General features: G+C 48.3%; 1 protein-coding gene across 8 annotated transcripts in view; it reads left to right on the forward strand.

Moving 5' to 3' along the window:
* The window catches only part of CACNA1B (calcium voltage-gated channel subunit alpha1 B), a 452,780-nt gene that overhangs the window by 139,172 nt on the left and 286,817 nt on the right, over positions 1–26,791 (forward strand). For all 8 annotated transcript variants that reach the window (XM_075906063.1, XM_075906064.1, XM_075906065.1 and 5 more), the window contains exons 4-6: positions 13,923–14,014; positions 16,747–16,899; positions 26,332–26,519. In XM_075906063.1, the coding sequence (XP_075762178.1) occupies positions 13,923–14,014; positions 16,747–16,899; positions 26,332–26,519 (433 nt within the window). The remainder of the gene's footprint in view (positions 1–13,922; positions 14,015–16,746; positions 16,900–26,331; positions 26,520–26,791) is intronic.

A 26,791-nucleotide genomic window follows, 5' to 3' on the forward strand; every position in this document is an offset into this window, starting at 1 on the left:
ACAAATACTCTTCCCCCTCCTCCGTTCTGTTCAGAGAGTACAGGGGGTGGTGCTCTGTATCCTCAGGCAGAGGAGAGCAGCACGTGATGGGCAGCTGAGAAGTGAGGGAAAAGGGTCCCAAGTTCCTAAGGGAACAGTGGTGAGCCAAATTAACAGCCCACCCTTCTGAAAGAAAATCCTAGAACTGGAAGGGACCTGCAGGGATCATCGAGTCCAATCCTCTGCCCTCACAGCAGGACCAAGCACCATCCAGATCATCCCTGATAGATGCCTGTCTAACCTGCTCTTAAATATCTCCCTATTCCAGTGTTTAACCACCTTGACAGTTAGGAAGCTTTTCCTAATGTCCAACCTAAACCTCCCTTGCTGCAATTTAAGCCCATTGCAGCATAATAACGCAACAACTTTCGTTTCTCCTTCCCCTATCTGCCCCCTGCAGTCCCAAAGTGCTTCACAAACGTATAGGCAAGCCAGAGAGTAGGGAATGAACATGACAGCTGTTCCCACCACCACGCCCTGCTGTGCTGGTGGTTAGGGCAGGAAGGGAAGAACGCGGCAGCCAATTGGAACCAGAGGGGAAATGCAGGGAGGCAGAAATGCATGGTGTGTGTGTGTGTGTGTGTGTGTGTGTGTGTGTGTGTGTGTGTGTGTGTGTGTGTGATTTAACATGTGTGTGTACACGCATGCACACTCCTTGGGAAGAGCCAGTCCCACTTTGGCCCTGCAGTACCCAGGCAAGCACTGGAGATCTTCCACTGGCCTGGCTGTGCTTTATGTTCTGCACCTAGAGGAATTCAGAACACTTGAGTAGCGGGACACGGGTGATGTGGGAACCGACTGCTGAAGCTCTGAGGTGTGCACGGAAAGCCTGCTGCAGCGCACTGCCTCTCTGAGTCAGTGTCCTCCAGCAATGTTCTTTCAGGGGCAAGTTGCACACTCAGTGCCAATGGCTTCCCATTGCATTGCTCTGCGTGGCCTGGTGCCAGGCGGGAGGAGCTGCGATTCTCTGGCTTGTGAACCACTCAGTTCACCTTCCCTGAGCGGAATGCGTTCGACGCTCTTGCATTGAGCAGGCAGTGGTGGCTCCGGCTGTTGCAATGGGGTGTGGCTGGCAGAGCGGCTTGTGACCAAGAGCCCGATTTGGCTGTGCATTAGAGCCGCAGCATAGAGCTCCCTGCTGATTTTCTCTTGGAACATCAATGGGAGGTGTGAAGGGTGCGCCCGAGCCCCTGCCTGGTACACAGCACAGCTCCCAGCGTGCTTCAGCCGAGAAGGCAGGCGCAGAGACAAGGCAGGGAAGAAGCACACGCTTAGGGCAGCAAGGCCTCGTGGTGTGTTCGGTACTTGCTGTATGTCTGCGGGGCTGGGGCACCATGCCAGGGAGCCCTTATGCCAGGCTGGCCTGAGAAGGAGATGTTTCTGATGGAAGTACAGTCGCAAGTGAAGCTGCCGGCTAAACGGTCTGTAGTAAACGGGGCCCCTTGGTCTGCTGATGAGCAGATCAGGGTGCCTTGAGTGAATTCAACTGATTTCCGTCTGCCTTGTCTTCCGTTGACTAGTTGGGAATATCTGAAACTCTGGTCACGGCTCTTGACTTTGATTGCTCGGCTCAGTCACATGGTGGTGTCATGTTCCCTGACGGGCTGAGCAGGCAAGCACTTTGGGGCAGGCAGGGCAATATTTCATTTCTGCAAATCTCCATGCATAGGATTGTGCCATGAAAACACAGTGCTCGAGGAAAGTGAATGCAAAAGAAGAGAGTGGGTGAGTGGCGGGGGGAATCCAATGGCTGGTCCTGGCCATTATTTTGCGTTATCTTTTCAGCTCTATTTGGAAGGAAACATCAAGGACATGTAAGTATCGTATTACAGCATGCAGAGAGAGGCATTCCTTCCTTCCGTCTTCACAGTGGCAATAGAGTAGTATTAGGGGTATTATTATTAATGCAGTGGTTCTCAAACTGTTTGGCCTGTGGCCCACCCCGCTCAATGCAAATCTTTCCGCAGACCACCAGCCAACTACCCATGACGACAAAATGGATGCAGGAGCGGGCTGAGGGTGTGGGAGTGTGTTGGTGGTGTAAGGGTTTGTCTGAGAGGGAGGGTGCAGGAGTGGGCTGGAGATGGGGGGGTCTGGGCAAGAGGGTGCAGGAGCGGGGGTTGCATGTGTGGGTCTCGGTGGGAGGGCGTGCATGAGGGATGTTCGAGCTTGAAGTTGCTTGTTATGCTTCTTCCTTTGAGATCGGAACAGCCCTTCTGTGGGGCAGCTGGAGAGGCTTATTTTAGGGATGTGCCAAACACCAGCCTGGGATTTTCAGGGGGTATCCTCGAGGAAACTGGTACTCAGGTCCGGTGAGCTCAGTTACAAATCCTAGAGCTCGGGCCGTAGGGATTGACGTATTCCATGGGTGACTTTCCACCTTGGCTTCTGTGCCTCAGGAACAAGTCTCTGCTTTTTATTTGCGGTTGAGGCCAAGTATCTTTGTACTGATGCCTGGTGCCTAATATATATGACCAGCGCTTGAGAAACCCACCCAGGATGTGTAGGAACTCAGAGCGAGTGGGGTGGCTGTGGTCAGAGAGCAGAACAGCTCCTTTCCTTGAATGCCTCAGTTTCCCCTTGCCACTTTGCCTCTCTGGACCTCTCTCTGCCCATCCTTTGTCCATTTAATTTGTGATCTTAGAGCAGGGACTGGCTCGCTGACCTTGATTGGGGCGTGGAGGTACTAGCATAATGCAAATAATCAATACCAATAAACAGTGCTAACTGTTGTCTATCTTTACATTGCAACTGGGGTGGCTTTGGGGGAATGTGTTTTGGGGGCCTGAGTTATTTTTAGAGTGGGCTGGCAGGCTTAGTAAGCGATGGGTCCTGTTTCTCACCTTGTATATAACATGGTGTCCAATGCTGGGGGAGGGAGGGGAAGGTGTTGTCTTGTTGGCAATGCCCACAGCTAGCATGGCCATGGAGAGGGCTTCTTGGGCAGCGAGAGGAAGGAATGGCTAGAGAAGCCCAGTGTGATCATGTGGTTGAGTGACTGGATTCCTTTGTGCCAGCCGTCCAGTGAAGAGCAGGCAAGTGTGGTGCTTGCGTGTATGCTGGAGGGTTATTAAGGTGGATGGTTAGGGAAGTCTCTAATATGGAGTCTTCTAGCCCCCTGGATAAATCTGGCAGCCCTAAAAATGATACAGCAGTGATTAACATTCCTACTCTTTTTGCCTGCCCAAATTTGGTGCCAGCTGCTTGCCTTCGGCAGCCAAGAAAATGCTCATGCCCGTGGAATCAAATTGACTAGAAGGCATCTTTTCAGATAGGGCAGTCCACACATCTCCTGGCAATCTGTGATAGAGCTGCGAGAACAAGGCTGCGCAGAAGAGCGTGAGCTGACAGCGATGCCGCACTGGTTGCTTGAGTCTGGAGGCAAGCCAGGCTTGCTGATCGGAGCAAAACTACTGCCAGCATCCTGCCGTCCTCTTCAAGAACTCCGGCACTAGGATTTCACCTCCACGGACCTGCCTTCGGGTCTGCTCTCACCTCACAAACACGGGGAAAAAATAGTTTGAGCTCATGCAATGTACCGTTAGTGCCTATTAACAGGGCTCAACAAACAATACAATCTACTCGCCCGTGGCGAGTAGATTTCAGCCGCGCGCCCCACTCATTCGTGGCGCGCGCATGCGCATTGTGGCTCTTGCGCATGCGCAGTATGGGGCTGGCGAGCGGTTTTCGCCGCCGTTCATCAAGCCCTGCCTATTAACCACCAGAATTTAGTGTCACTAGTGGTGTATGACTAATAGAATCATAGAATACTAGGATTGGAAGGGACCTCGAGAGGTCATCGAGTCCCGTCCCCTGCCCTCATGGCAGGACCAAATACTGTCTAGGCCATCCCTGATAGACATTTATCTAACCTACTCTTAAATATCTCCAGAGATGGGGATTCCACAACCTCCCTGGGCAATTTATTCCAGTGTTTGACCACCCTGCAGTTAGCAACTTTTTCCTAATGTCCAACCTAAACCTCCCTTGCTGCAGTTTAAGCCCATTGCTTCTTGTTCTGTCCTCAGAGGCCAAGATGAACAAGTTTTCTCCCTCCTCCTTATGACACCCTTTTAGAACCTGAAAACTGCTATCATGTCCCCCCTCAATCTTCTCTTTTCTAAACTAAACAAACCCAATTCCTTCAGCCTTCCCTCATAGGTCATGTTCTCTCGACCTTTAATCATTTTCGTTGCTCTTCTCTGGACCCTCTCCAATTTCTCCACATCTTTCTTGAAATGCGGTGCCTAGAACTGGACACAATACTCCAATTGAGGCCTAACCAGCTCAGAATAGAGTGGAAGAATGATTTCTCGTGTCTTGCTCACAACACACCTGTTAATGCATCCCAGAATCATGTTTGCATTTTTTGCAACAGCATCACACTGCTGACTCTTATTCAACTTGTGGTCCACTATAACCCCTAGATCCCTTTCTGCCATACTCCTTCCTACACAGTCGCTTCCCATTGTGTATGTGTGAAACTGATTGTTCCTTCCTAAGTGGAGCACTTTGCATTTGTCTTTATTAAATTTCATCCTGTTTACCTCAGACCATTTCTCCAATTTGTCCAGGTCATTTTGAATTATGACCCTATCCTCCAGATTAGTTGCAACCCCTCCCAGCTTCGTATCATCTGCAAACTTAATAAGCGTACTTTCTATACCAATATCTAAATCATTGATTTAAACTCGGCAGCCTCTTCTCAAGTAAGGGGATACGGGGAGTTAAATTTATTTGTATCTACCTGGGCTGCGATTGGAGTGATGAAATCTTTCTCTTGGGAACATCTCTGGATCCCTGAAGTGATCAGGAAGACAAGAATTGCTGCATCCCCCAGGAGGAAAGTCTCATTGCATGTAGGCTCAGCTGCATTTTGGAAGGCTTCCTTCTTCCTCCGAGGCATCAGGAATATGCCACGACCAGCAACACACTAAATGGTTGGATGGGCTAGTATGGCACGTCTGGTGTCTCTAAGTCTGGTGGAGCAGGAATCGTGCTCTCTAGAGGGGCAGTAGCAAGACTCTGGATTTGCCGTTGTGCCATTGGCATAAAGCAGAAGTAACTCCACTGAAGAAATGGGAGTATGCTCATGTAATAGTATGATGTGAGATGGGAGTCAGACTGGGTGTGTGGGAAGCTTGCATAGCCCCTGGCTGCATATTATGCCTAGGTCAATTGAGTAGGGTGAATTCTTCATTTTCCCAGGTGCCCTGAAAAGCATGTTTGCCGGGGTTTTCTGGAGTAGGTGAGTATTGCTCTGTCACAGGCAAAGGGACTGGCTAGTGCAGAGGTGCACATGTGCCCTTTCCTCTTGGTATTTCCCATTGAGTGCGGTTCGTTATGTTGAAACCCGTGCTAAACGTTCATACTTGGTGCTTGTTCCTGCCGTGAGGGCAGGGGACTGGACTCGATGACCTCTTGAGTTCTAGGATTCTATGGTTCTATACCAAAAACCGGAAAGCAAGTGACAATCCCTTGAAACGTTCAGCCGCAGCACATGAAAGGAGCTGTTCAGGAGCCTGCTTCCACAGAGCTGAGGTTGGAGAGAACGTTGAGCGATTTATGGCGTGGGGTAGACTCTGGAGCTGGTTTGTGTTTTTGATTAAAGCTTTTCATTCCAGCCTCTGGGGCTAGACTGTTGGTTACTCTCAAATTCAGTTAGCTGCTGCTATTCACGAACCCTGAAAGCCTCATCAATTTGTACCACAAAGGTGCTGTTCACTGGTCCTGTTTCAGATGTTTCAGTTGTCTATTCAGGGAGCAGAAACAGCGTCCTATGATGAGAGCTGGTTGGAAAATTGTAAATATACCCCCTGGAAAGTTTAGGAAAAAATCATTTTCCCTACAATGTTGATTTCATTTTCCCTTCTGATGATTAAAAAAATAGATTTTCGTGAAAAATTTCTGAACCCGTTTAGAAAAACAGATTCTGGTTTTTGGCAGGATAGGAGTGGGGGAATTTCCTAGAAAACTTGAAAAATGTTGAAAGAAACATTTTCATGTTAATGGGTTGTTTTTTCATTTGAAAAGCTGGTTTGGAACAAAAAGATTTCAACCAGTGCTACGTGTGATCGGTATGAATAACTAACGGCTGATCAGGCGCCATTGGGCTCAGCTATGTACCAACATATAATGACGGTGCCTCCTTCAGAGCTTACAGTGTAAATGTAGAAGACGAGACGTAACTGGTTTGTTTACGCTATATACACCACTCCTGGAACAGCGGAGAGCCCAAATGGCACGAAACAAACAAGCAGGCTCGGGTAGGGGACAGTGGGCTAACGATGCACATAGCCTGTTAGGAGTGGTGATCACAACTTACCATCCAACTAGCTGCTGTCAGGTTTGGGTTTCCTGTCTGTAGTGGGCCAGAGGTGGGTTCCAAGTAGGGGCAGAATGGTGATTTCACAGATATGGTTTTTCCGAGCAGGAGGAGCTGCAGGGGAGAAAGTGTGAAGGTGCTGGGGGTAGAAGCACCGAATTAGACAACTGAGGCTGCTGGTGAAGAATGAATAGATATAGTGAACTGTACATGAGCCAATCAGAGTCTGGACATTTCAGACAGTTCTCATGAAGAAGTAAAACAGTCAGGCCTGGCTTGCAAATGAGTCAGACCAAGGCAGCCCGCATGTGCCAAAGGCGTACTGTACAACCAGCTATAGCAGAGGTCTTGTGGAGCTCGGTGATTGCTTTGGTTTCAATCTCACAGCAGGAGAAGGATGTCTCTAGGGCTTAGATGACCGGGATGGTTCTAAATCTGGGTTCAAAACTTGATTCCTCTACTCTTGTGTTACGAGATCTTGGGCAAGTCACTTTACTCAGTTTTCCTCATACACAATATGGGGATAATAATGCAGAGATCTGAGACCAAGAAGAAAGCGCCACATGGAGATTATTGGTATTTATTAGGAGATGTTCCATCACACGGAGCTGTTACACATCATCTTAAAAGTGGCATGTAGACTTTGAAAACGGCTGTATTGTGGGTTAGGTTTGTGAGAGAATTCCTTTTGAGGGAAGCGGTTGCAAGCCTGACGGGAGTTGGTGCTCTGCCTTTAACATCTCGAGACAATTCCTGAGGTTGAGGTGCTCCTGGGGAATGGGGTCATTCCTACATGCCATTTGGGCTCACCTCTGTTCCAGGAGTGGTGCATATCGCGTAAACAAACCAGTTATGTTAAAATATACCCAGGCTCTGTGCCGCTGATTTCGCCTCTAATGGGAAACTGAGCTGCAAGGCCCTGACACCTGACAGCGCTCAGAAGAGAGGTGATGCTGTTGTTAGTTATTTATCCATCTCAACTGCAGTTTGATGTGACCCCCGCGCCCCCCCTCCACTTCTTGAGTGAGGCTGCTCAATTTCTCGCAAGTCTCATTACAGTTCTCATGTGGAGATCTCTCCTTGGTACCTGCCGTTGCGACTCATTATCAATGGCACCAGGGGATTAGGCTGAAAAAACATGCCAAAGTCATCTGCCATCTGATGGTCCTCTAACCCCGAGCCTCAGTGATTATTCTCTGCTGAAGCAGGAACCACTGTGTCATTTAAGCAGAGGTATGAACTGACAGCTGCTTATCTCAGATCATTTATTCCTGGCGCTTAACTCAGAAAGTCTTCCCAGGCTCTGTTCCCCCTTTCCCCTCTTCCGTCCACCGACAGGGAGGCAGCAGAAAGCCTTTGTCATCCATTCCTCACAAGGCTGGGTGGAAAAGATGACCTAAATCTGCTCAAAGGCTGTAAAGCCAGGATGAAGGCAAGGCAGCCGCAGCAGCTCTGAGGAAGAGGGTTAGCTTTTCCCCGGCTTCCTCGCCTCAGGCTTTACAGATCCAGAGGCTCAGTTCGAATGAATTTTCTGGCGTTTTCTTGTGACTGTCTTTTGATCAGCACTTCCATAAGAAGATCCATGCTCATGTCGCTGTGAAATCCCTGGCATTGGGTAACAAAGGGTCTTTTGAAATACACTGGTTTTGGAAGAAAGGCAGATCTCATGCTCCGGGCATAAGTCAACTGCTGATTATGGGGCTGGGAGGGAGAAGCCTTTCGTGGGGGAAGGTCGTCCCCTCACTGCCTACTGCAGCGTTCCCTTGCATTTCCCTCTGAAGCAGCTGATACTGGTTGGCCACTGGTGGAGGCAGGATATGGGCTGGTGTAATCATGGGTGCTGGGTGAAGGGAAGGCAAACCACAAGCCCCCAGCTCTGCCCCTTTTGCCCAGGCCCTTCCCCCCTCCACAGCACCACCGGGAGGGCAGGCAGTGTGCAGCCTCAGCATCTCTGGCCCCAGAGCACAGGGAGTGGGTGGGTGATCGAGGGGTAGCAACACTCCAGCCTACGGTAGGCGTTCTGGGCACAAAGTGTGGCGGGGCCAGCTGGCGGTTTGGAAAGGCAATGCCTTCGCCTGCCTCGTGTACCCGCCGCCCATGGCTATAACTGCAGAGTCCAAGGGTTTTCCTTGACTCAAGCAGTTCTTGATGTGCTCAAGCCATTCCAAAAATGGTCTAACAATCTGCAGGAGCCACCACGAGGGGGAACATGCAGCACAGCGCACAGCTGGGGGGGAAGTCTGTTGCCAAGTGTGCCTTCCAATAAAAGGAGGTTTCTCGAAGGCAGAGTCCACCTCATGTCAGCGACTTTGTGATCTTGTCAGTCTCTGCTGTCAGTCTTTAATCATCACACTTGAGTACAAGTCCCCTCCTGACCCAAGTGCTCAGCTGTTAGTCTCTTGTGCCTTCATAATCCCACTGGTTTCCCAGCCCGCCAGCAGGGAAGTCAAGACCTACTATTTCCAAAGTAAAAACAAGCAGAAACCACCCACCCCCAGCCCACATTTGACATTTTGGGAACTCAACAAGAAAAAGGGAAGGGTACAGACCCAAAGTCTTCCCTTGTTGCTAAGTCGCCTCTTAAAACTTCGCTCCCTCTATTTTTATTCTCATTGTCAGTTTCCTCCGCCAGCTCTGGCTCTCTGCGGCTCCTCGCTCTTTGTTCTCACTTGCTCGGCGTGCAGACAGGAAGGCTTCCGCCGGATTTTCAAGTCAGGCTTGTCATCTGGGCTTGTTTGATCTCTCCTCTTCTCCCCAATTTTTAATAATCATTTCCGCCTTGCTGCTGTGCAAGCCGCGACAGGTTCTGAGGATTTACAGCTCGAGCGCAGGGAACAGGGGAAGGGAGAAAGGCAGACAGCCCCTTATGCGAATGTTATGAAGCGAGTAGAAGCCTTGTGTTAATTACATCCCTTCCCTTCGCTGGGGACTAGTATTTGTCTCCATGTCAAGCTGCAGCACTGCTAAGTGGCGGGGCTGGCCATGCAGGAGTGGTGTGTGATCATGCAATTAGGCAGGAGAAGTGGCGTTACTGCAGCCTGTTCTGGGACAGGAACTGCATTGTCACACACTGGCATAGGGCAAATGAAATCCTTGACTAAAGGGGGGCAGGAATTGGGGGGAGCTGTAAATCAGGCAGTTTTTCTTAACTTCAAACCTCTTAAGAACATGTCACGGGGATGAAGAGCCGCTTCCGAGCAGCTGGCACTAACTGGCACCATTGATTCTCTCCTGCATTTGGGATATGACCTAGGGTAGGAGGGGATTGTGATCTGGGGCAGGAGATTGGGGTGCCAGATCTGGGAGAGTGTAAGAGGGGGACATGGGGTTTGGGTATGTTGAGTGTGTGTGTGGGGGGGGGGGGGGAGAGCAGAGAGTTGGGGCAGGAAAGGGCTGGGGTGCCAGAAGCAGGCTGTGGCCAAGAGACTTACTTGTCAGCTGCCAAATTAGCCTGCTTGCCTGCAGAGCTTAAAATGTTTCCCAGTCAGCCAGCCTGCTTGCTGGGCCATGTGCTTCATGAATAACTGAGCCCAGGAGAGGGGGCGTGATTCTTCTTAGCTGCCTGTTATTCTAACAAGCAGCTCCCATTGGCTGGTTTCTGCCAGAAACCAGCCAATGGGAATATGCTGGGGGCGGGGCAGCTTCTAACCCCCCCCCCCCCATTATTAAAACAGAAACGGAACCCTGCATCCGCGTTTCTCCACAGCACAGGGGGCTATGGGGCAAGCTGGGGAGCCTGTCTAGGGCTCCCCACTGCCTCCGCAGGCTGGATCTGATGGCTTGGCGGGCTGGATCTGGCCTGCAGGCTGTATTTTGCCCAGGCCTGGTCTAGATCATCTCTGACAGGTGTCTGTCTACCCTGCTCTTAAGTATCTCCAGTGATGGAGATTCCGCAACCCCCCAAGGCAATTGATTCCAGTGTGTAAACACCCTGATAGCTAGGAAATTTTTCCTAATGTCCAACTTAAACCTCCCTTGCTGCAATTTAAGCCCATTGCTTCTTGTCCGACCATCAGAGGCCAAGCAGAACAATTTTTCTCCCTCCTCCTTGTATCGCCCTTTTAGATACTTGAAAACTGCTATCATGTCTCCCCTTGTACAGTCTTCCTTTTCTAAACTAAACAAGCCCAATTTTTTCAGTCTTCCCTCATAGCTCGTGTTCTCTAAAACTTTAATAATTTTTGTTGCTCTTCTCTGGATCTTCTCCAATTTCTCCACATCTTTCTTGAAATGCGGTGCCCAGAACTGGACCCAATACTCCAATTGAGGCCTAATCAGCACAGAGTAGAGCGGAAGAATGACTTCTCGTGTCTTGCTCACAACACTCCTGTGAATTCATCCAAGAATCATATTTGCTTTTTTTGCAACAGTGTCACTCTGTTGACTCTCGTTTAATTTATCGTCCACTAGGACCCCTAAATCCCTTTCTGCAGTATTCCTTCCTAGACAGTCGCTTCCCATACTGCATGAAACTGATTGTTCTTTCCTAAGAGGAGTACTTTGCATTTGTCCTTGTTAAACTTCATCCTGTTTACCTCAGACTATTTCTCCAGTTTGTCGAGACCATTTTGAATTATGACCCTGTCCTCCCAAGCAGTTGCAACCCCTCCCAGCTTGGTATCATCGGGAAACTTAACAATCATACTCTCTATGCCATCATCTAAATCATCGATGAAGATATTGAACAGAACCAGTCCCCAAACATACCTCTGTGGAACCCCACTAGTTATGCCCTTCCAGTATGATTGTGAACCGTTAATAACTACTCTCTGAGAACAGTTGTCCAGCCAGTTATGCACCCACCTGATAGTAGACCCATCTAGGTTGCATTTCCCTAGTTTATTGATAAAAAGATGATGAGAGACTGTAACAAATGCCTTACCAAAGTCTAGGTATACTATGTCCACCACTTCTCCCTTATCCACAAGACTTATTATACTATCATAGAAAGCTATCAGATTAGTTTGACATGACTTGTTCTTTACAAATCCATGCTGGCTGTTCCCTATCACCTTATTATCTTCCAGATGTTTGCAGTGAATTCCTTAATTACTTGCTCCATTATCTTCCCTAGCACAGAAGTTAAACTGACTGGTCTGTAGTTTCCTGGGTTGTTCTTATTTCTCTTTTTATAGATGGCACTATATTTGCCCATATGTTACCCACCCATCTTTTGAACCACTATGCAAAATATTAGCTGTGGCATTCCTGCTCCTGTATGTGGTACTGTTATCCCTCAGATCTGCATGATGTTAGGCCCGACTGCTTTACTGATGTCTGTACACAAGGATATTGTTCCATCAAGGGATACCATGACAGGTGTGAAGGCTGCATATGCAGGAGGCAAGAATGGCTAAAAATGGCTCAGCCTGGCTCTTGTGGACTCTGTTATTAGGGCTAGCTCATCCGCACCTTCCTTTTGTTCCCTCTGTTAAAATAGCCTCAGAAGAAACCTATAAAAATTAATGGGTGTTGCCTACAATGATTTTAAAGGGACTGATCAATAGGGAGTTGGTGAGCTGTTTGCTTTAGTTGCCATGGGGAATTCCTTCCTCAGCTCTTAACATTTGTGCTGTGGTAACACCAAAGGAAGAGCTGCAGAAGTAATTACTCAAGGCATTGAGTGTTTAAAGGTGCGTCTACACTGAACCATTATTCCGGAATAACACCTGTTATTTTAGGAAAACGATACTAGCATCCACACGTCAATTCCATTATTTCGAAAGAAAATCAAAATAACAGAGGGCTTTTTCCAGCGTTGGTAAACCTCACTCCATGAGGAATAAGGCCTCTTCCGAAAAAGCTCTTTTGGAAGAGGGGGTGTGTAGATGCTCCACTGCTGCTATGTTGAAATAGCTCCTCACGAAGGCCTTTAGGGGAGCCTGCCTCGAACTAATTTTGAGGCTTCCCTGTAGTGTGGACGGTCTATTTCGAAATAAGCTATTCTGGAAGATATCTTCTGGAATAGCTTTTTCTGAAATAAGCTTGCAGTGTAGACGTACCGTTGTCTGGCAAACCTTGCTAGGGAAGAATGCATTCCTCATGCCTTCTGGAGCCTATGCTCTCTTTTCTTTCCTTGCTGCTGGAGTGAAACCTGTTGTACTATGGCTAGCCTGAAAATGCCTTTTGGTTTTCTCTCTATGATGCATTTTAGTGTCTATGAATTGCCAGCCTGCCAAAATGGCAGCCATTTTGTTCTGAGAGCTATTGCAGACTATTGCGATGTATATGCTCACACTATGCGCTTTCTTTTTTCTTATTGTTTTCCTTTCTCTAAAGTAGGGTATTTTGCTCCCAAACTTATATTTACACATGCACAGAGTAAAACACAAAACAGAAACTCTTTTCATTCAAAGAAACCATCAGCCATCGGCATGATGGAGTCTCTAATAAAGTGTCTCATATTCTAGCCTTGTTAGGGGATAATTTTTGTTGTGTTGGGGATATGTTTGCCATGATCTCACTGGGAAATGGAAAAAGGAGTCATCTTTCTTTACTCAGAGGCTGGCTGACTGCCCCATTTTCCCCATAAGAGCTTGGGTAGGAAAAAAAAAGAAAAACAAACTTAAAACATTTTTTTTTGCCCCACACTGAATTTTGAAATTCAAATGAAATATCAACATTTGAAAATGTCCAACCATCTCTAGAGTTGGTTCCATCTGGAGTTAGTTAGACACCATCACCTGAAGATCTAATTGACTTGCATATTTCAGGACATTTGGGGCCAGTTTTCAAAAGAGACGTATTAAATACACATTTCATATTAAGTGCATGATAGGAGCCGAGCTCTCGAAAATATTACAAGTGTGAGTACTGAGCAAATTTCAAAATATCCTCAATGTTCTGAATTGGATTTTGGCTGGGGAAGATTATGAGAAAAAAATTAGAAAAACTTTTTGCAATTCTTCTAGCCTCCTGATGTTTTTGACCAATTATAGAGGTTGTTGAAATATATCAAACATGGACATTTTGAAAATTCAAGATTGTGTGCTTTGGGAACCCCTCCACTCACCCACCCATATGCTCAGGGTCTTGCGGTATGTCAACAGTCTCCTAAAGAACAAGCCAGGTGACTTCAAAAGGTTAGGTTAATAATTTTGAATGCATACAAGTGAAGGGGATAAAAATTGCTCAGGATTAAATGGAAAATATCAAGTTCAGACTAAACAAAAATTAAACAACATTTTTTAAAAAAGAGCAAAGCTTGTATTATATAAATACACTCGAATTTGCATGTCTGTATACACAGGACACTCCTCTCTGCAAGATGGAATCAGAACTGTTCAATTGTGTGTCATAGACTCTATATTGGGGAGAGCTAACGGAGATTCTCCTTTAGCTTGAATACTAGGGATGTGTGACGCAGGAGCAAGCAGATATGCATTGTATGTTTTCACTGGCAACTGAATGCAGTGTTATGACCACCATAAAATCCTAGGTGGCCTGAATTTGTTATCATGCTTCATTTATTTGCATTTTGGAAAACTCACATTTAATTCAATTTTTCTCTCTTTCTTGCCTTTCCCCATTCCTACCCCTTTTTTTTGTCTTAAATCAGGATTCTAGCCACTGCCGGGACTGATTTTGACCTACGCACCCTGCGAGCTGTTCGGGTATTGAGACCTTTGAAGCTGGTGTCAGGAATTCCAAGTGAGTGTCACAAGAACCATGGCCATATGATTATCCCTGTCAGGGCCCCCTGGCCGTTGGGGAACCGTGCCCTCAGGACACTATAGTTTTCCCTGTGCTTCCGTTCCGCAAGGATGCCCTTGCTTCCCACACCTGGGACCTGATTTTCCATTGCTCTGTGTAAAGGGTCAGCATTTACACCTATGCAGAGGGAGAGCAAAGTGCTACCTCACACATCTGATGCTTGAGACTTCTTCACCTCTGGGACTTGATGAGTGCTCCAAGCAGTGCCCGGTTTCTGGCGCCCTAGTGTTCAATTTCCCAAGGGAGATTGTTAGCTAGAGCCATGGCAGGTGACATCAAATGTGGGTCTGTCCTTCCATGTGACTCAGGCCTGTGTAAGTAGCACCAGTTAAGGCTTGGCCGGGGAAAAGGGACAGTGGCTATAATCAAGTTTCACATAAGGCAACCTGATATTTTATGTCTTCGTTTGAAAGGGCCAGATGCTCTGGAGAGGGGCACTGAACAATACATTGCAGCAGACCCCTGGGGATACCTGCTCATTGTTCCAAGCCTAGTGGCCTCTGGGTGTGTGAGCAACAGATCACTACAAATGGTATATTTCCTTGCTGAGTCTGGAACGGAAGCATTTTCCATGCAGCATGAAGCAGGGACAGGAAATTATTTCCCTTTTAAATGTCAGGCACTTCCATGAAGCTCAGCTGTTTGTTTGGTTTAATGCCTTACCATCCTTCTAAGCAGCAGCCTGGTGTTTCAGCTGTACAACAGAGAAGGTTTCTTGCAGCCAAAGCACCAGGGGCTGTGCACATCTGATGAGGAATTAGCTGCCCTGCCTCTGGGGCTGGAAACTTGAGACAGCAGTGTCCCTTTGGAAGCACAGATTACACAGGCATTTCCCACCCGAAAGGAAGGGGCCCGTGGCTTGGCTTGTAACAAACTGGCCTTCATTTATAAAGAGGCATTTGTAATTAATAGTCACGGGGTGATCTCTTAGGCGCCAAACTACAGTGCTTTTTGACTGTATGAGGCCATTTAAATAAGCACAGAGTGGACAAAGATCGATGAAAATTTTAAAAAATCATATTTTTTATTTAAATTGGGTTTTTGTATTTAAATCAGATTTTTTGTATTTTTTAAAATCATCTATAAAATACTCAATTTCTCATTTAAAAATAATAGTTACGATTAAATCTGATCACAAACATGCTGTAACTACACCTACAATCTCATCAAAATGCTCTAGCCTGGCCAGCCTAACAACCAGCTCTTGCTCCTTGCAACTTCTGGGCTTTCAGTTTCTATTAGTCTGCTGAGAAATAAGTGCATGGAAAAGGCCCAAGATTGGAAGATCGCAGGCCTCTGTTTATCCACAAGATGAGTCCACTGGGTGCAGCGACACCAGCGCCTCTTTGGCTATGTCTATGCTGCTGGGGGGTTTTGGCAGAAGATACGCAAATCGCGCTCTCATTTGCATATCTTCTGCTGATCCTTTTTGCGGAAGAGGTTTTGCTGCTAAAAAGCCCCGTGTAGATGGGGCCATTTGTAGGGAAAAAACCCCTTTTTCGCAAGATCCCTTATTCCTCAAAAAATGAGGTTTACAGGATCTTGCAAAAAAAGGGGGGGGGGGGACAAGAAATGGCCCCATCTACACGGGACTTTTCAGTGGCAAAACCTCTTTCCGCAAAAAGGATCGGCAGAAGATATGCAAATGAGAGCACGATTTGCATATCTTCTGCTGGAAAAAACCCGGCAGTGTAGACATAGCCTTTGTGTCTAAGTGGGTCTCACTGACAGCAGGGCCAAATGTTTCCAGGGAATTGTTTAGTTGCTGAAAAATTCACTTGGGGTCGGCTGAAACCAGTCGTAAATTTTCAGTGGAGTTTGCTGACTCGCTTCCACCACACTGAAAAACTGGTCATGTGGATAACATTTCATTTCGACCCCCAAAATTCTGTTTTGATTTTTCAGGCTTTTGTAAGAAGACCCAAGGAAAGGCATCACAAAAATAATGGAGGGGGGCAGGAAGAGGATGTGGGGGTGATGCTAGCTGCCTTTTAAAGCTGTAGCTGCCAGGCTATGGCATTCACATTGGATGTAGGAGATACAGGTTCAGTTCCCCTCTCTGCCTGAGGTAGAGCAGGAGTTTAAACTTGTGCCTTTTGCAGCTATTCTGGTATGGGGCTTTCTCAATTATTCCAGCAGCTGGAGCGGGGCCCTGAAATTGAGTCTCCTACCAGGTAGGTCATGTCCTAACCACTAGGCTGTGGAGCAGACTGTTTTTTTCCCTGGCCCAGTGATGACCCATTGTCATCATGAGTGGCTATGAATTGCCAGGATGCTCTCTCTTCATGACTAATTAAGCTAATTAAACCAACGCCTTGGCCTCTATGGGAAACAGCGTGCCAAATTCACACCAATTGTGGCTATGGGGTTGCTTGTTTTTTAATTGGACCCATATCCTGGGAGCTGGCTTGAGATCACCAACACATTTCACAGGAGCTACTGAACAGCTTTTAGGATCTGATGTTAGTTGGACAATTTGGATGGGATCTGGGTTGAGCATTAATCCTTGCTGAGCAGAGAGCACTTTGAATCAATGACCTCAAAGAAAGAGGCATAGTCCGACATTGACAATCCAGAGCATTGTATTAAAAATCCAAACTCCCCTCCACTCCAAAACCCCTTTCTTTTCCTCTTGCCTCTGACTACCATCATCTTCTTGCTTCCTACAGGTTTGCAGGTTGTCCTCAAGTCCATCATGAAGGCTATGGTGCCCTTGCTCCAGATTGGGCTGCTTCTCTTCTTTGCGATTGTGATGTTCGCCATCATTGGGCTGGAGTTCTACATGGGGAAGTTTCATAAAACCTGCTTCTCAAATGAAACAGGTGAGACTCAGCTGCTGCTCCCCCCAGTAAATCAGCAAAACTCGCACGATCCCTAAGAGCCTAGTGACCTATCAGAAAGGTTGGATTCCACAGGGTTTTTGACAATGAGACTTAAACACAGGTGATGGTTAAACACTGGACTAAATTGCCTGGGGAGGATGCGGAATCTCTATCACTGGAGATATTTAAGAGCAGGTTGGACAGACAACTGCGGGGGATGGTCTAGACGGTGCTTGGTCCTGATGTGAGGGCAGGGGACTAGATTTGATGATCAAGGTCCCTTCCAGTTCTAGTGCTTTATGATTCTGTGATTAAAGCCAAAGTCCAGGAGCTTGTCCAGTGATGATCCCATGACCAACAGGTGTCCTGGCAGAGTTCCAGCTGGCTTCTGTCTCCCTAATGCCCTCTGCAGTTGGGCTTGGATGTAGTGAGCCCAATTTTCTGATGGTATAAGTCTGTGCAGCTTCATTGGCCTGGTCCTCTTCACTTCCTGCCCTAAATTGCCGTGCACTGATCCTGTTTCTGTTTATTCCAGGCTAGTTTGTGTGCAACATTTCACAATCATAAATGCAATTTCCAGTTTTTGCCTCATTCAGGTTTCTTTCATTCCTCCTTTCCATTCAAGTTACTTTTCTATTCTTATTTTCCTCTCAGTGTTTTCCACTAGCTAATTAAACCACAGCCTTCTACAGCACGCCCCTCTGTGCCTCCTGCTCGGTTTCCCTTTTCCCTTCCATTCCTTCTCTCCCTCCTGCCCACCTGCTGTCAACGCTGCAGAACCCGTGGGCGCTCATGTGCGCTGTGGCAACCAGATAGGGTCTCCTCTCCTTTACAGCATGTAGCTCCACTGGCTTAGATGGCTTTACTCACCACTCATTCACTCACTTACACAGCAGAGCCAGCTCAGGCCATCAGTTTGTGTATCGCTTTTGTGTTGTCACTGGCTGCCAGGTCGCACGGCACTAACTGGATGCAGAGACTTTTGGTATCAAGGAGTCTGGGGTTGTGAGGAGTGGCTGTTTGTGGTGCCCCTAGAACAGAGCTGTTGTAAGAGACAGGACCACTACCTGAAGAATGGGTGGGGACAGATGGGGAATGGCAAAGAAGTCAGAGAGAGGCATGAAAATGCTGGGAGAGAACAGAGGACATGGAGGTAAAAGACTTCACAGAGAGGGAAGTGGGAGCTGGATGGAGCTTTGAGCAGGGCAGGTCAACCGTGTGACCATGAAGGTGAGCAGGAAGGACAGTGCAGCATTGGTGTGGAAGAGGAATGTGGAGCCAGTGAGGTTTGACTGGCCATTGATGTGATGGGTGAAGTCCCTGTGGAACGAGGAGGGACAGGGACAGATGGACAAATCGGTCAGAGAGGTCCAGTCAGAGGAACGGTTCGGCTGAGGAAGAGACAAGGGAGGGGGTGGAGTGTGGGCAGACTGAAGCTGAGAAGACTCTGAGAAGACTCAGGGAGGAGACTGTGGCAGATGAGAGGCAAGACGAATCTATGGCGTGCCCACGGCCTTCCTTGTGGGGCAAGGAGGAAAATGAGGGGTGTGAAAAGCAGGTGGCAGGGCAGCAGTTGCTTGGGATTTGGGAAGCGTGTGGTGCAGGCTGCTGGAGTGTGGCAGGGAATGTTTAAGCACCAGTATCTTGTAAGGGTGATGTGGCTGGGCCCTTTGGGTGTTGTATTCTAGTGAGTACAGTCTGCACCGTTACCCCATGTCCCGGCGGAGGGCTCCCATCAAGCGCGGTGAATTGTGTCTACTGTGACAGACCCAGACCCATTGGCTGCTGCATGCTAATGGAGGGAAGACATGCTGGGGCCTGGGTAAACAGTTTTCTCTTCCCTGGGTAGCATAATCAAGCAGGCACCTGGGGCCAATTAGAGCTTGCTGGACGCTACAGGCTAATCAGACACCTGCAGCCCGTTAAGGCCTATAGAGCTGCTTTCAAAGGTTTCCCCCAGGGAAGGCGGGAAGAAGGAAAAGAGCGAAGGGCTGGAAGGAGGAAGTGCAGTGAGATGTGTGTGAGCTGAGGACTGACGAGCAGGTCCTGGGAGGGATCGTTAGGGGAAGAGGCCCAGGGAAAAGCTGCCAGATTGGGAGTGGCAGTAACTCTGCCTGTTGCTGCTACTTTAGGGTCCCTGGGCTGGAATCTGGAGTAGTGGGCCGGCCCAGGTTCTCCCCAACCTCCCCACGCCACCACAGTCTGCCCCGGAGAAGGGAGACCAGGACTCCAGAGGGGCTTTTATCCCCAAACTATGAACTAGCCTGGGATGAGTACGGCACAGGCTGTGGCTCCTGCCACAGTCAAAAGAGAGAGGCCTTGTGGAGGGTCCCAGCGAGCCTCTGAGGCTAACACTGTCCGCCTGGAGTGCAGGACCATCCCCGGGCACAGCCAGAGCTCTGCAACGCTACACGCTGACACCTCTGGTCTGCTGCACTGACACCATAATCCCCCAGGGCAACCCTGCCCTCGCGCGGCGCGATCCTGCACCCGGGGTGGGACACAGCGGACGCCGTGCCAGCGGGTTAATAAAAGACCTGATAAAGGAGAGGGCTACAATTTGGCGGTTGCCATAAGGGATGTGGCAACCGGGAAATTGGCCTCTGCAGTGAAAATGACATGTCTTTGCTCACAGCTGTGTTACAAACCCCAGAAAATAGAGGAGTAAGGCCGGCATACCCAGAGACCTTTCACTGAGGACTGGCTGCAACCTCAGAATAGCTGCTTGAGATGCAATTTAACTTTAAAAAGGGGAGCAAGCGGTCTTCCCTTCTGCCTCCCGTTAGCTTTTAATCTGGCCATTGACGTGGTGCCCAGTTGTGTAAGGGGGTGTGGTGTGGAATCACACAAGGAAAGAGCTCCTACCCCCGAGAGCCTGCCATCTACCAAAAAAAAAAAAAAAAATTAAAAATCAGACCTCTTCAGTGATTACCATTAACCATCATTTGCATTTATTTGTTTAGGTTTATGCAAACTGAGTGTCCTGTCCAATGCTGTGAGGGGCCTTTAGCAATTCTGTAAAAACTCTGCTACAGTATGGAGCCCCATGCATTTAAACAGGTTTAAAAAGCTGCCTGGCCATTGAATGACATGGGGCCTTCAGCTCTACTCTGGGTGCAGAAATAATTTCCATTCAACACACACACACAGCCACTGAGCAGCAGCATGGGAGACTGTGTTCCCTAATGGACAGAGCACTGGACTGGGCTTGGGGCATGGCTTCTATTCCCTGCTCTGTCAGAGTCTGACGACGTGACCCCAGGCAAGTCACTTCTCTCTGTAGTGGGATCCCCATCTGTAAAATGGGAGCCATGAACCTGACCTTCCAGGGAAAGGTGCTTTGAGATCTGATGAGAAGTGCCAGATAACAGGCAGGATTGTTCCTATTTTATTGCTTTATAGCGGGGGAAAGAGAGGTGCCGAGAAGGGAAGGGCTTGTCCGAGCTCATCCTGCAGCTCACAGGATAGAAATGGGGAGGGGGCTTCCGGGACCTGTTTCTCCATTCCCCAAAGTCCTTTATGCCAGTGTAAAAGGAGGGAGACGAGTTCCGGCACCAGCCTAGGAATGACTGGTATGCAGGTGGCAGCACGAGGTGCAGGGCAGCGGACAATCTGGCCCCAGGTCTCCATGGTGATGGAGGGATGCAGTGTGGAGAGAGGAAGGAAGCGAAGTGCGTAGGTGAGATGGAGAAGATGGCAGGGACATGAGAGCAGAGAGGCAGGCGAGTGAGGCTGTTAGGCCCTGCTGGGTGAGGAGGATGATCTTGAATGAGAGGTGATAGGGAGACAGCACTTGTCTTGGACCCTCCAGAGCTAAAATCATGAGCTGCTCAAGAGCCAACGAAGTGGGCGCTGGACCAGCTCGTGTCCGAGGTGGAATGGCAGAGAGGGAGACCAGTAACACCTCCTCACTGGTGGGTCAGTGACTGGAAGACTGCCCTGGCATGAGTGTGAGGAGGAGAGAGCCCTGAGTGAAGAAGATGGCTGTAATGGTGATGGTTTGCCATAGACTGAGGATGGGAGAGAGATGAGAACCAGGGAATCCAGGGAACAGAAGGTTCAAGTGCTCAGGTGTTGACCTAAGTGTCACATAATACTCTTCTGTGCGCCCTTGACACTTGCTAAATGGGTGGAGACCCCCTTTGAAAATTCTTAGCCTTTTCCTTACTGTAATCGGGAGTTGGGCAGGTGGGGCGAAGGAGGGCAAGTGTTAGGTAGTTGCTGGATTTTCCCCCCTTTTAATGTTTGTAGCTTCTTTCAAAAAGCCCCAGTGCCCGTCGTGACCCCTGGGCATCCATCTTGGGGCACGATATCACAATCACGATAGGACTGACATAATTCTGGGCCAAGAAGAAGGCCGAGTGCTGTTTCTGGCATGTGCGGTGACACGCTCAGCTTAGCACCGCTCTTGGAAGAGTGTTCCAGTCTGAAAGCGGGCGCCCAGCCAGAAGCTTGTGGGTACCATCTTCCACGGCATCTGGCTTCTCGACAAGCGGGAAGTAGGCCCTGCTCCTCAAAGCCTGCACCGTGCCCACATAGGAAGGAGTCTGTGTTCCAGGGCGCCACGCTGCTCTCTGCTCCATGGTTAATATGTCCCTCTACAAATGAATGGCAGAAATGGATTCAGCCCACTTCCCTCTTCTCCCCTCTCCGCTCCCTCCCTCCAATCGGAAACAGAGCAAGGGCATTACTGAAAAGGCAGCGGGCGAGCTTTCCTGGATGTGGAATCCCTGGTGTGCAGGGAAAGTCAAGCATCCTGCTAATCTAATCAACCCAGCCTTTTAAACCTCAATGCCTAATCTCAGAAGAGGTCCATTAACAACGCCGGTCCATTTGCATCGACCTCGGGGTGGAAAGATGAGCCTCCCCAAGGAATTGCGTTCCTGCAACAGGAGGAGGCCCAGAGACCTGGGGAGCTAGGGGGATTCAGGTTTTGTTCTCAGTCCCCAAATGAAACAGTCCCACGGGATACTTATGTAAACCAAGAATGAAAGAGCAGTAATTCAGAAAGACGTTCCAGGCGAGCGTGTGGGATATGAATGCAAATGTCGTGGGTCGCATCCACCCAGCGTTAGTAACCCTACAGCACTGGGTGGCTTAAATTCAAAGGCATAGTTATGACTGTGGGGTTTTCCTCAAACATCGAGGAAAGTTTATAGCACCACTTTTTATCTATGGCATAGCAGGTGCTTCTGAGCTTGTGAAAAAGACACTTGGTTTTGGTAAATACCAGGCAAAAATCTACAAAAACCCCACATGTTGTTATGAGATTTTCTGTGAATATATGAGAGATTTTCCGTTCTGTAAACTTCCGTGTGCTTCTGTTTTGCTGACACCAAGAATTTTTTTATCCACAGCCATTGGCACACATTCTCATTGACTATTCCTGCTTACCAAATTGCAGAAGTCATTACCATGGAATCATCTTGAGACGGGAAGGAATCACCCGTTGATGAATTTTCCTTTGGACACCTATTTAGCCCTTTGAAATAGGTTCTAGAGATTATGGGCCAGTTCTGCTCTGTTACACCAGTGTAAAAATCCAGAGTAATCCCACTGAAATCAATTGTATTATCCTGGATTTACACTTGTATAACTGATATCAGGTATCTCCCTTTGAGTGTGTATTGACTAGAGGGATTTTTAAAACTTGCTAATTGATGGTTAATTTGAGTTGGTAAAATGTTCATGTATGACTAGTCTAGATGCGACCCAACTGATTGTTGTGACACAAACTTTTGTGATGTAGTTGTATCCTGGAACAAACTGTTATGGCATGTGCAGACTTGCATTTAAAAACATAGTAGATTTAAAAAGCTGAGGTAGTTGGTATTCTAGGGACTCTAGACTAGAGCTGAGTGAAAATATTTCTTGTAATCCATTTTTTCACCAAAAAATGCGGATTGCATTTGACTGAAACAATCTGAGAATTTAAATGGATTTTGCCAAATTGTTTCAGTCAGGAAAAGAAAAGAAATTTCCTCACAAAGGTCAAAACTGGACATTTCAGCTTTTCTGAAACAATCATATTTAATTGCTAATAGAGCCTTATTGTAGACTATGCATGGATAGCACCTGGCACAGGCTATGTCTAAATCAGAGTTTTTCGGGATACCGATACCAGAAAAACTCTGCCACGTCCAGGGAATGCGTCTGCTTTTTCAGAACAGTTTCCAAAAAAGCGGGCACGTTCTTTTGGAAGCCCTGTATTCCTCGTTTTATGAAGAATAAGGGATCTTCTGAAAGAGGAGGTTTTTCCAACATTTGACCCTGTGTACCTGAGCAAATGTCAGAAAAGCCTCTTCTGAAAAACAAAAGCGGAAAAAGGTACGCAAATTGCAGTTCGCAGATTGCAGTGTAGACATAGCCACAAGGGGGCCCTAATTTCAGTTGCAGTCGATAGCCACTACTGGGATACAAATGATGATAATTTGGCTGCATCACTTTGCATCCTTTTAAAAATCTAATAAGTGAAGTAGCTAATACCAAGTCCCTCTCCTGATCTCTCTCCTGGCAATGGAGTTTAGAAGACCCTATTTGCTTGTCATGTCTCCTGCTCATAAGGTAATCAATACATGTAGTAATGGATGTTTGTAGCCTTCACCTTGCAACAAAAGGCCAAATGTCAGAAAGCAGGCCTGGCCCCTGGAGAATTGTCTTCAAAGACTATTTTCTTCTTGTTGCCTCGCTTCAGTAAACCCTTCAGCATTCATTACAAGAGCCATAGTGACCCACATGGGATCCTGACCGCAAAACTGAGTCTTAAGATGGGAAAAGGCTGCTTGCACACACGTATTGTGAGATACCCAAGAGCCAGGCCACCGCCGGATTTGTTTTTCCTCTGAAGGGCTCTTTCCATAGAATAATACTAATCGTTGATATTTATTATTCCCTCCTTTGGTGAATTTACTTTAGTCAGGCCCGATTCTCATTGCCCCTGCCTCACCGAGCCTTTTCCGCTGCCTCCCCCGGAGCAGTGTAACTGGGCCTTAGTGTGATAACTGCTCCGGAAAGCTGCAGCGAACATGGAAACCAAGAGGGCTCTGGATATCAAGTGACTTCAGTTGTTGGTGGGTGAGGAGGGGCGCTGTGTGTCTATTTGGCAAGTGACCAATGTTGGCTCAGTCATGACAACAAACAGAGCCGGATTAAGCGGGGGGCTAGCTGGGCAGCTGCCCGGGGCACCAACCTATGGGGGGCACCTGATGGCAGTTGGAAGGTGCGCAGCATGCTGGGGGGCGGGGCCGCACATGCGCTGTGCGCCCGGGGGCGGAGCCGCACATATGTCACGCGCCCGCTGCCTGGGGCGCAGGAATGGCTCGAGCCGGCACCGACAACAAATAGGCGTTTCTGACCTTGCTCGGAGCCAGAGTGATGGGGGAGCAATCTTCCTGGCTTAGCCGCAGCATTGAGGGGATGTTTCTGGTCTTGCCTCGGAGGGCCTAGCTCACCTTTGCCACACCTCCTCTGAAGTGTTCGCAAGTGGTAGATATCTTTCCCTTTGCCTTCAGTGGGGCTGGAGGATGCTCTCCATAGAGCAGAGGATGTTTCATACTCAGGGCAGCTTTGCAAGTGAATTCAACACTGACGATATTGCAGTGATTGTATAGGACAAGCAGAGCCGCTATTACTAGTTGTTCGTATTGTGGGCATGCCTGGAGGCCAGGCCCCACTGCGCTAGGTGCTGTACAAACATGTAGCACAGTGACCATTCCTGTCTGCAAAGACTTACAATCTGTAACATGTTTGGCATTTGGACATGAAAATCTGTTTCAAGGGGAGAAGTAGCATTGGCAAGGACGCGTCAGCCTCGTCCTCTGCATTCCCCAAAATGGACCAGGGAGGAATTGTTATGCCCTTGCTCCAGAGACAAGTTAGAGCTGGTCAGAGGCATCTTGAGCCTTCACCACTGGCCTTAGGCCTGCCTCGTACCTATGGGTAGTGTAACTCACAGGAACTGAGACCACTGCAATGGAGAGTGAAATCTTGTGCACAGCCGTAGCTAAGGGCCACTTGGCTTTAGCCCCAAAGGGGCCAGGTTCTAGCCTGCCTGCCAGCAACCCGGGTCTCTTGGCTTTACAAGTGGGGGCTTGGTTTCACTCTCATTTAGTGGTCCCAGTGCCACTAGGGTACTGTCTGGGTACACTTCAAGCTGGAGATCTATTTCCAACTTGAGTAGACAAATTCACACTAGAGGCACGTCTAGACTGCCCGTGGCTTTTGAAAGAAGATATGCACATTTGGTGCTAATTTGCATATCTTCTTCCAATCCCATTTTCGGAAGAGTTTTTTCAGGAAAAAAAAAAGCAGTCTAGGTGCGGTTCTTTTGAAACAACCCACCCTTTTTCAAAAGAACCCTGTACACCTCATTTTTTTAGGAAGAAGGGTTCTTTCGAAAAAGGGTTTTTTGCCCGAAAGAACCGCGTCTAGACTGCTTTTTTGTCTGAAAAAACTCTTCCAAAAACGGAAGATATGCGTTGAATTTGCATAGCTTCTTTCGAAAGCCACGGGCAGTCTAGACGTGCCCCTAGTGTGGGTTTGTCTACTCAAGTTGGAAATAGATCTCCAGCTTGAAGCATACCCAGACTGTACCCCAGCGGCACTGGACCACTGAAAGAATGAAAACAAGCCCCCATTTGTAAAGCCAAGAGACGCGGGATGCTGTGCCTGGCACATAGTCTCTTTGGGTATGTCTAGATTAAACGAGGTTTACAGGATCGGTCGGCAAAGGCTTCCCCAGACGACAGATCCGTATCTAGACTGCCGTGCTGTGCCGGGTCAGCTGATCTTCGGCACAGCACGGCGGCTATGTTTATTTTAATGAAGCAGGGATTATTTAAATCTCCGCTTCTTTGACTGTGCCGGGTAAACTAGTTTACATGGCTCCGCCGACGGAGCCATGTAGTCTAGACATATCCTTTGCGTCTGCCCCTCCTCACTGTGATACAGCAGGAGGAATGCTAATACTCAGTACTCTTCCGTACATCATAGCATGTCACTGCATCACAGTATTCACTCTGCTTTAAATCCCTGGCATCTCTTGGCCTAGTGCTAGATTTCCTGCTTGCACTGGTTCCAGGGCATAGATGGGATGCTGCAGTTTTTTGGAACGAACCTCTGGCTGTTAATGCTAATGTTAATGATATTGCTCAGTCAGGGCCCGGAACATCGCCCTCACACTGCTGCGAGTGCTAAGTTTGGACCCAGCATCTGATTTACATTGATTAAAGCCCCTATCACGCCCCTGGCAATGTCAGGGGGCTTTTGTGGCTGGACCCACTTTAAGGTTCCAAAGTAGCAAAAAGGCACCGTAGTGTAAATGAGAATCAGACCCTGCGTGTCCGGGAGGCAGCCCATTTGGGGCTCAGTGAAACCAGCATGTTTGGGAGCCTTTGATCAATAACCGTGTCCCCTCTTTGCTTGTCTCCATAGGTGAGGAGATCGGAGATTTTCCTTGCGGAGAGGATCCACCTGCCAGGCAATGTGAGAATGGAACCACATGCAGGAAATACTGGCCAGGCCCCAACTATGGAATCACCAACTTTGACAATATCCTGTTTGCGGTGCTAACTGTCTTCCAGTGCATCACCATGGAGGGCTGGACGGACATCCTGTACAACGTGAGTAGAACAGGCCATGCCCATGACAAGCTCTCCGGGCGATGTGTGAATTGCAATTTTCTATTCCACAGCGGGGACCGGCTTCGCATTCTGTGTGTGCAGAGCAAAGTGTGGAGGAACGTGCCAGTGGTTCAATCTTACAGGGACAGGAGAGAATTCTGGTTTGAACTGCAAAACAATGCAGCTGGTTGATGTTTTCTCACCAGTAACCCTCAGCCCAGGCTTTTTTGGGGGGCATTGTCCCAGTTTTCCAAAGGTGCGGGAGAACTGTG

This window comes from Pelodiscus sinensis, chromosome 22 (assembly GCF_049634645.1).
Source record: "Pelodiscus sinensis isolate JC-2024 chromosome 22, ASM4963464v1, whole genome shotgun sequence".
NCBI classification, from domain to species: Eukaryota; Metazoa; Chordata; order Testudines; family Trionychidae; genus Pelodiscus; species Pelodiscus sinensis.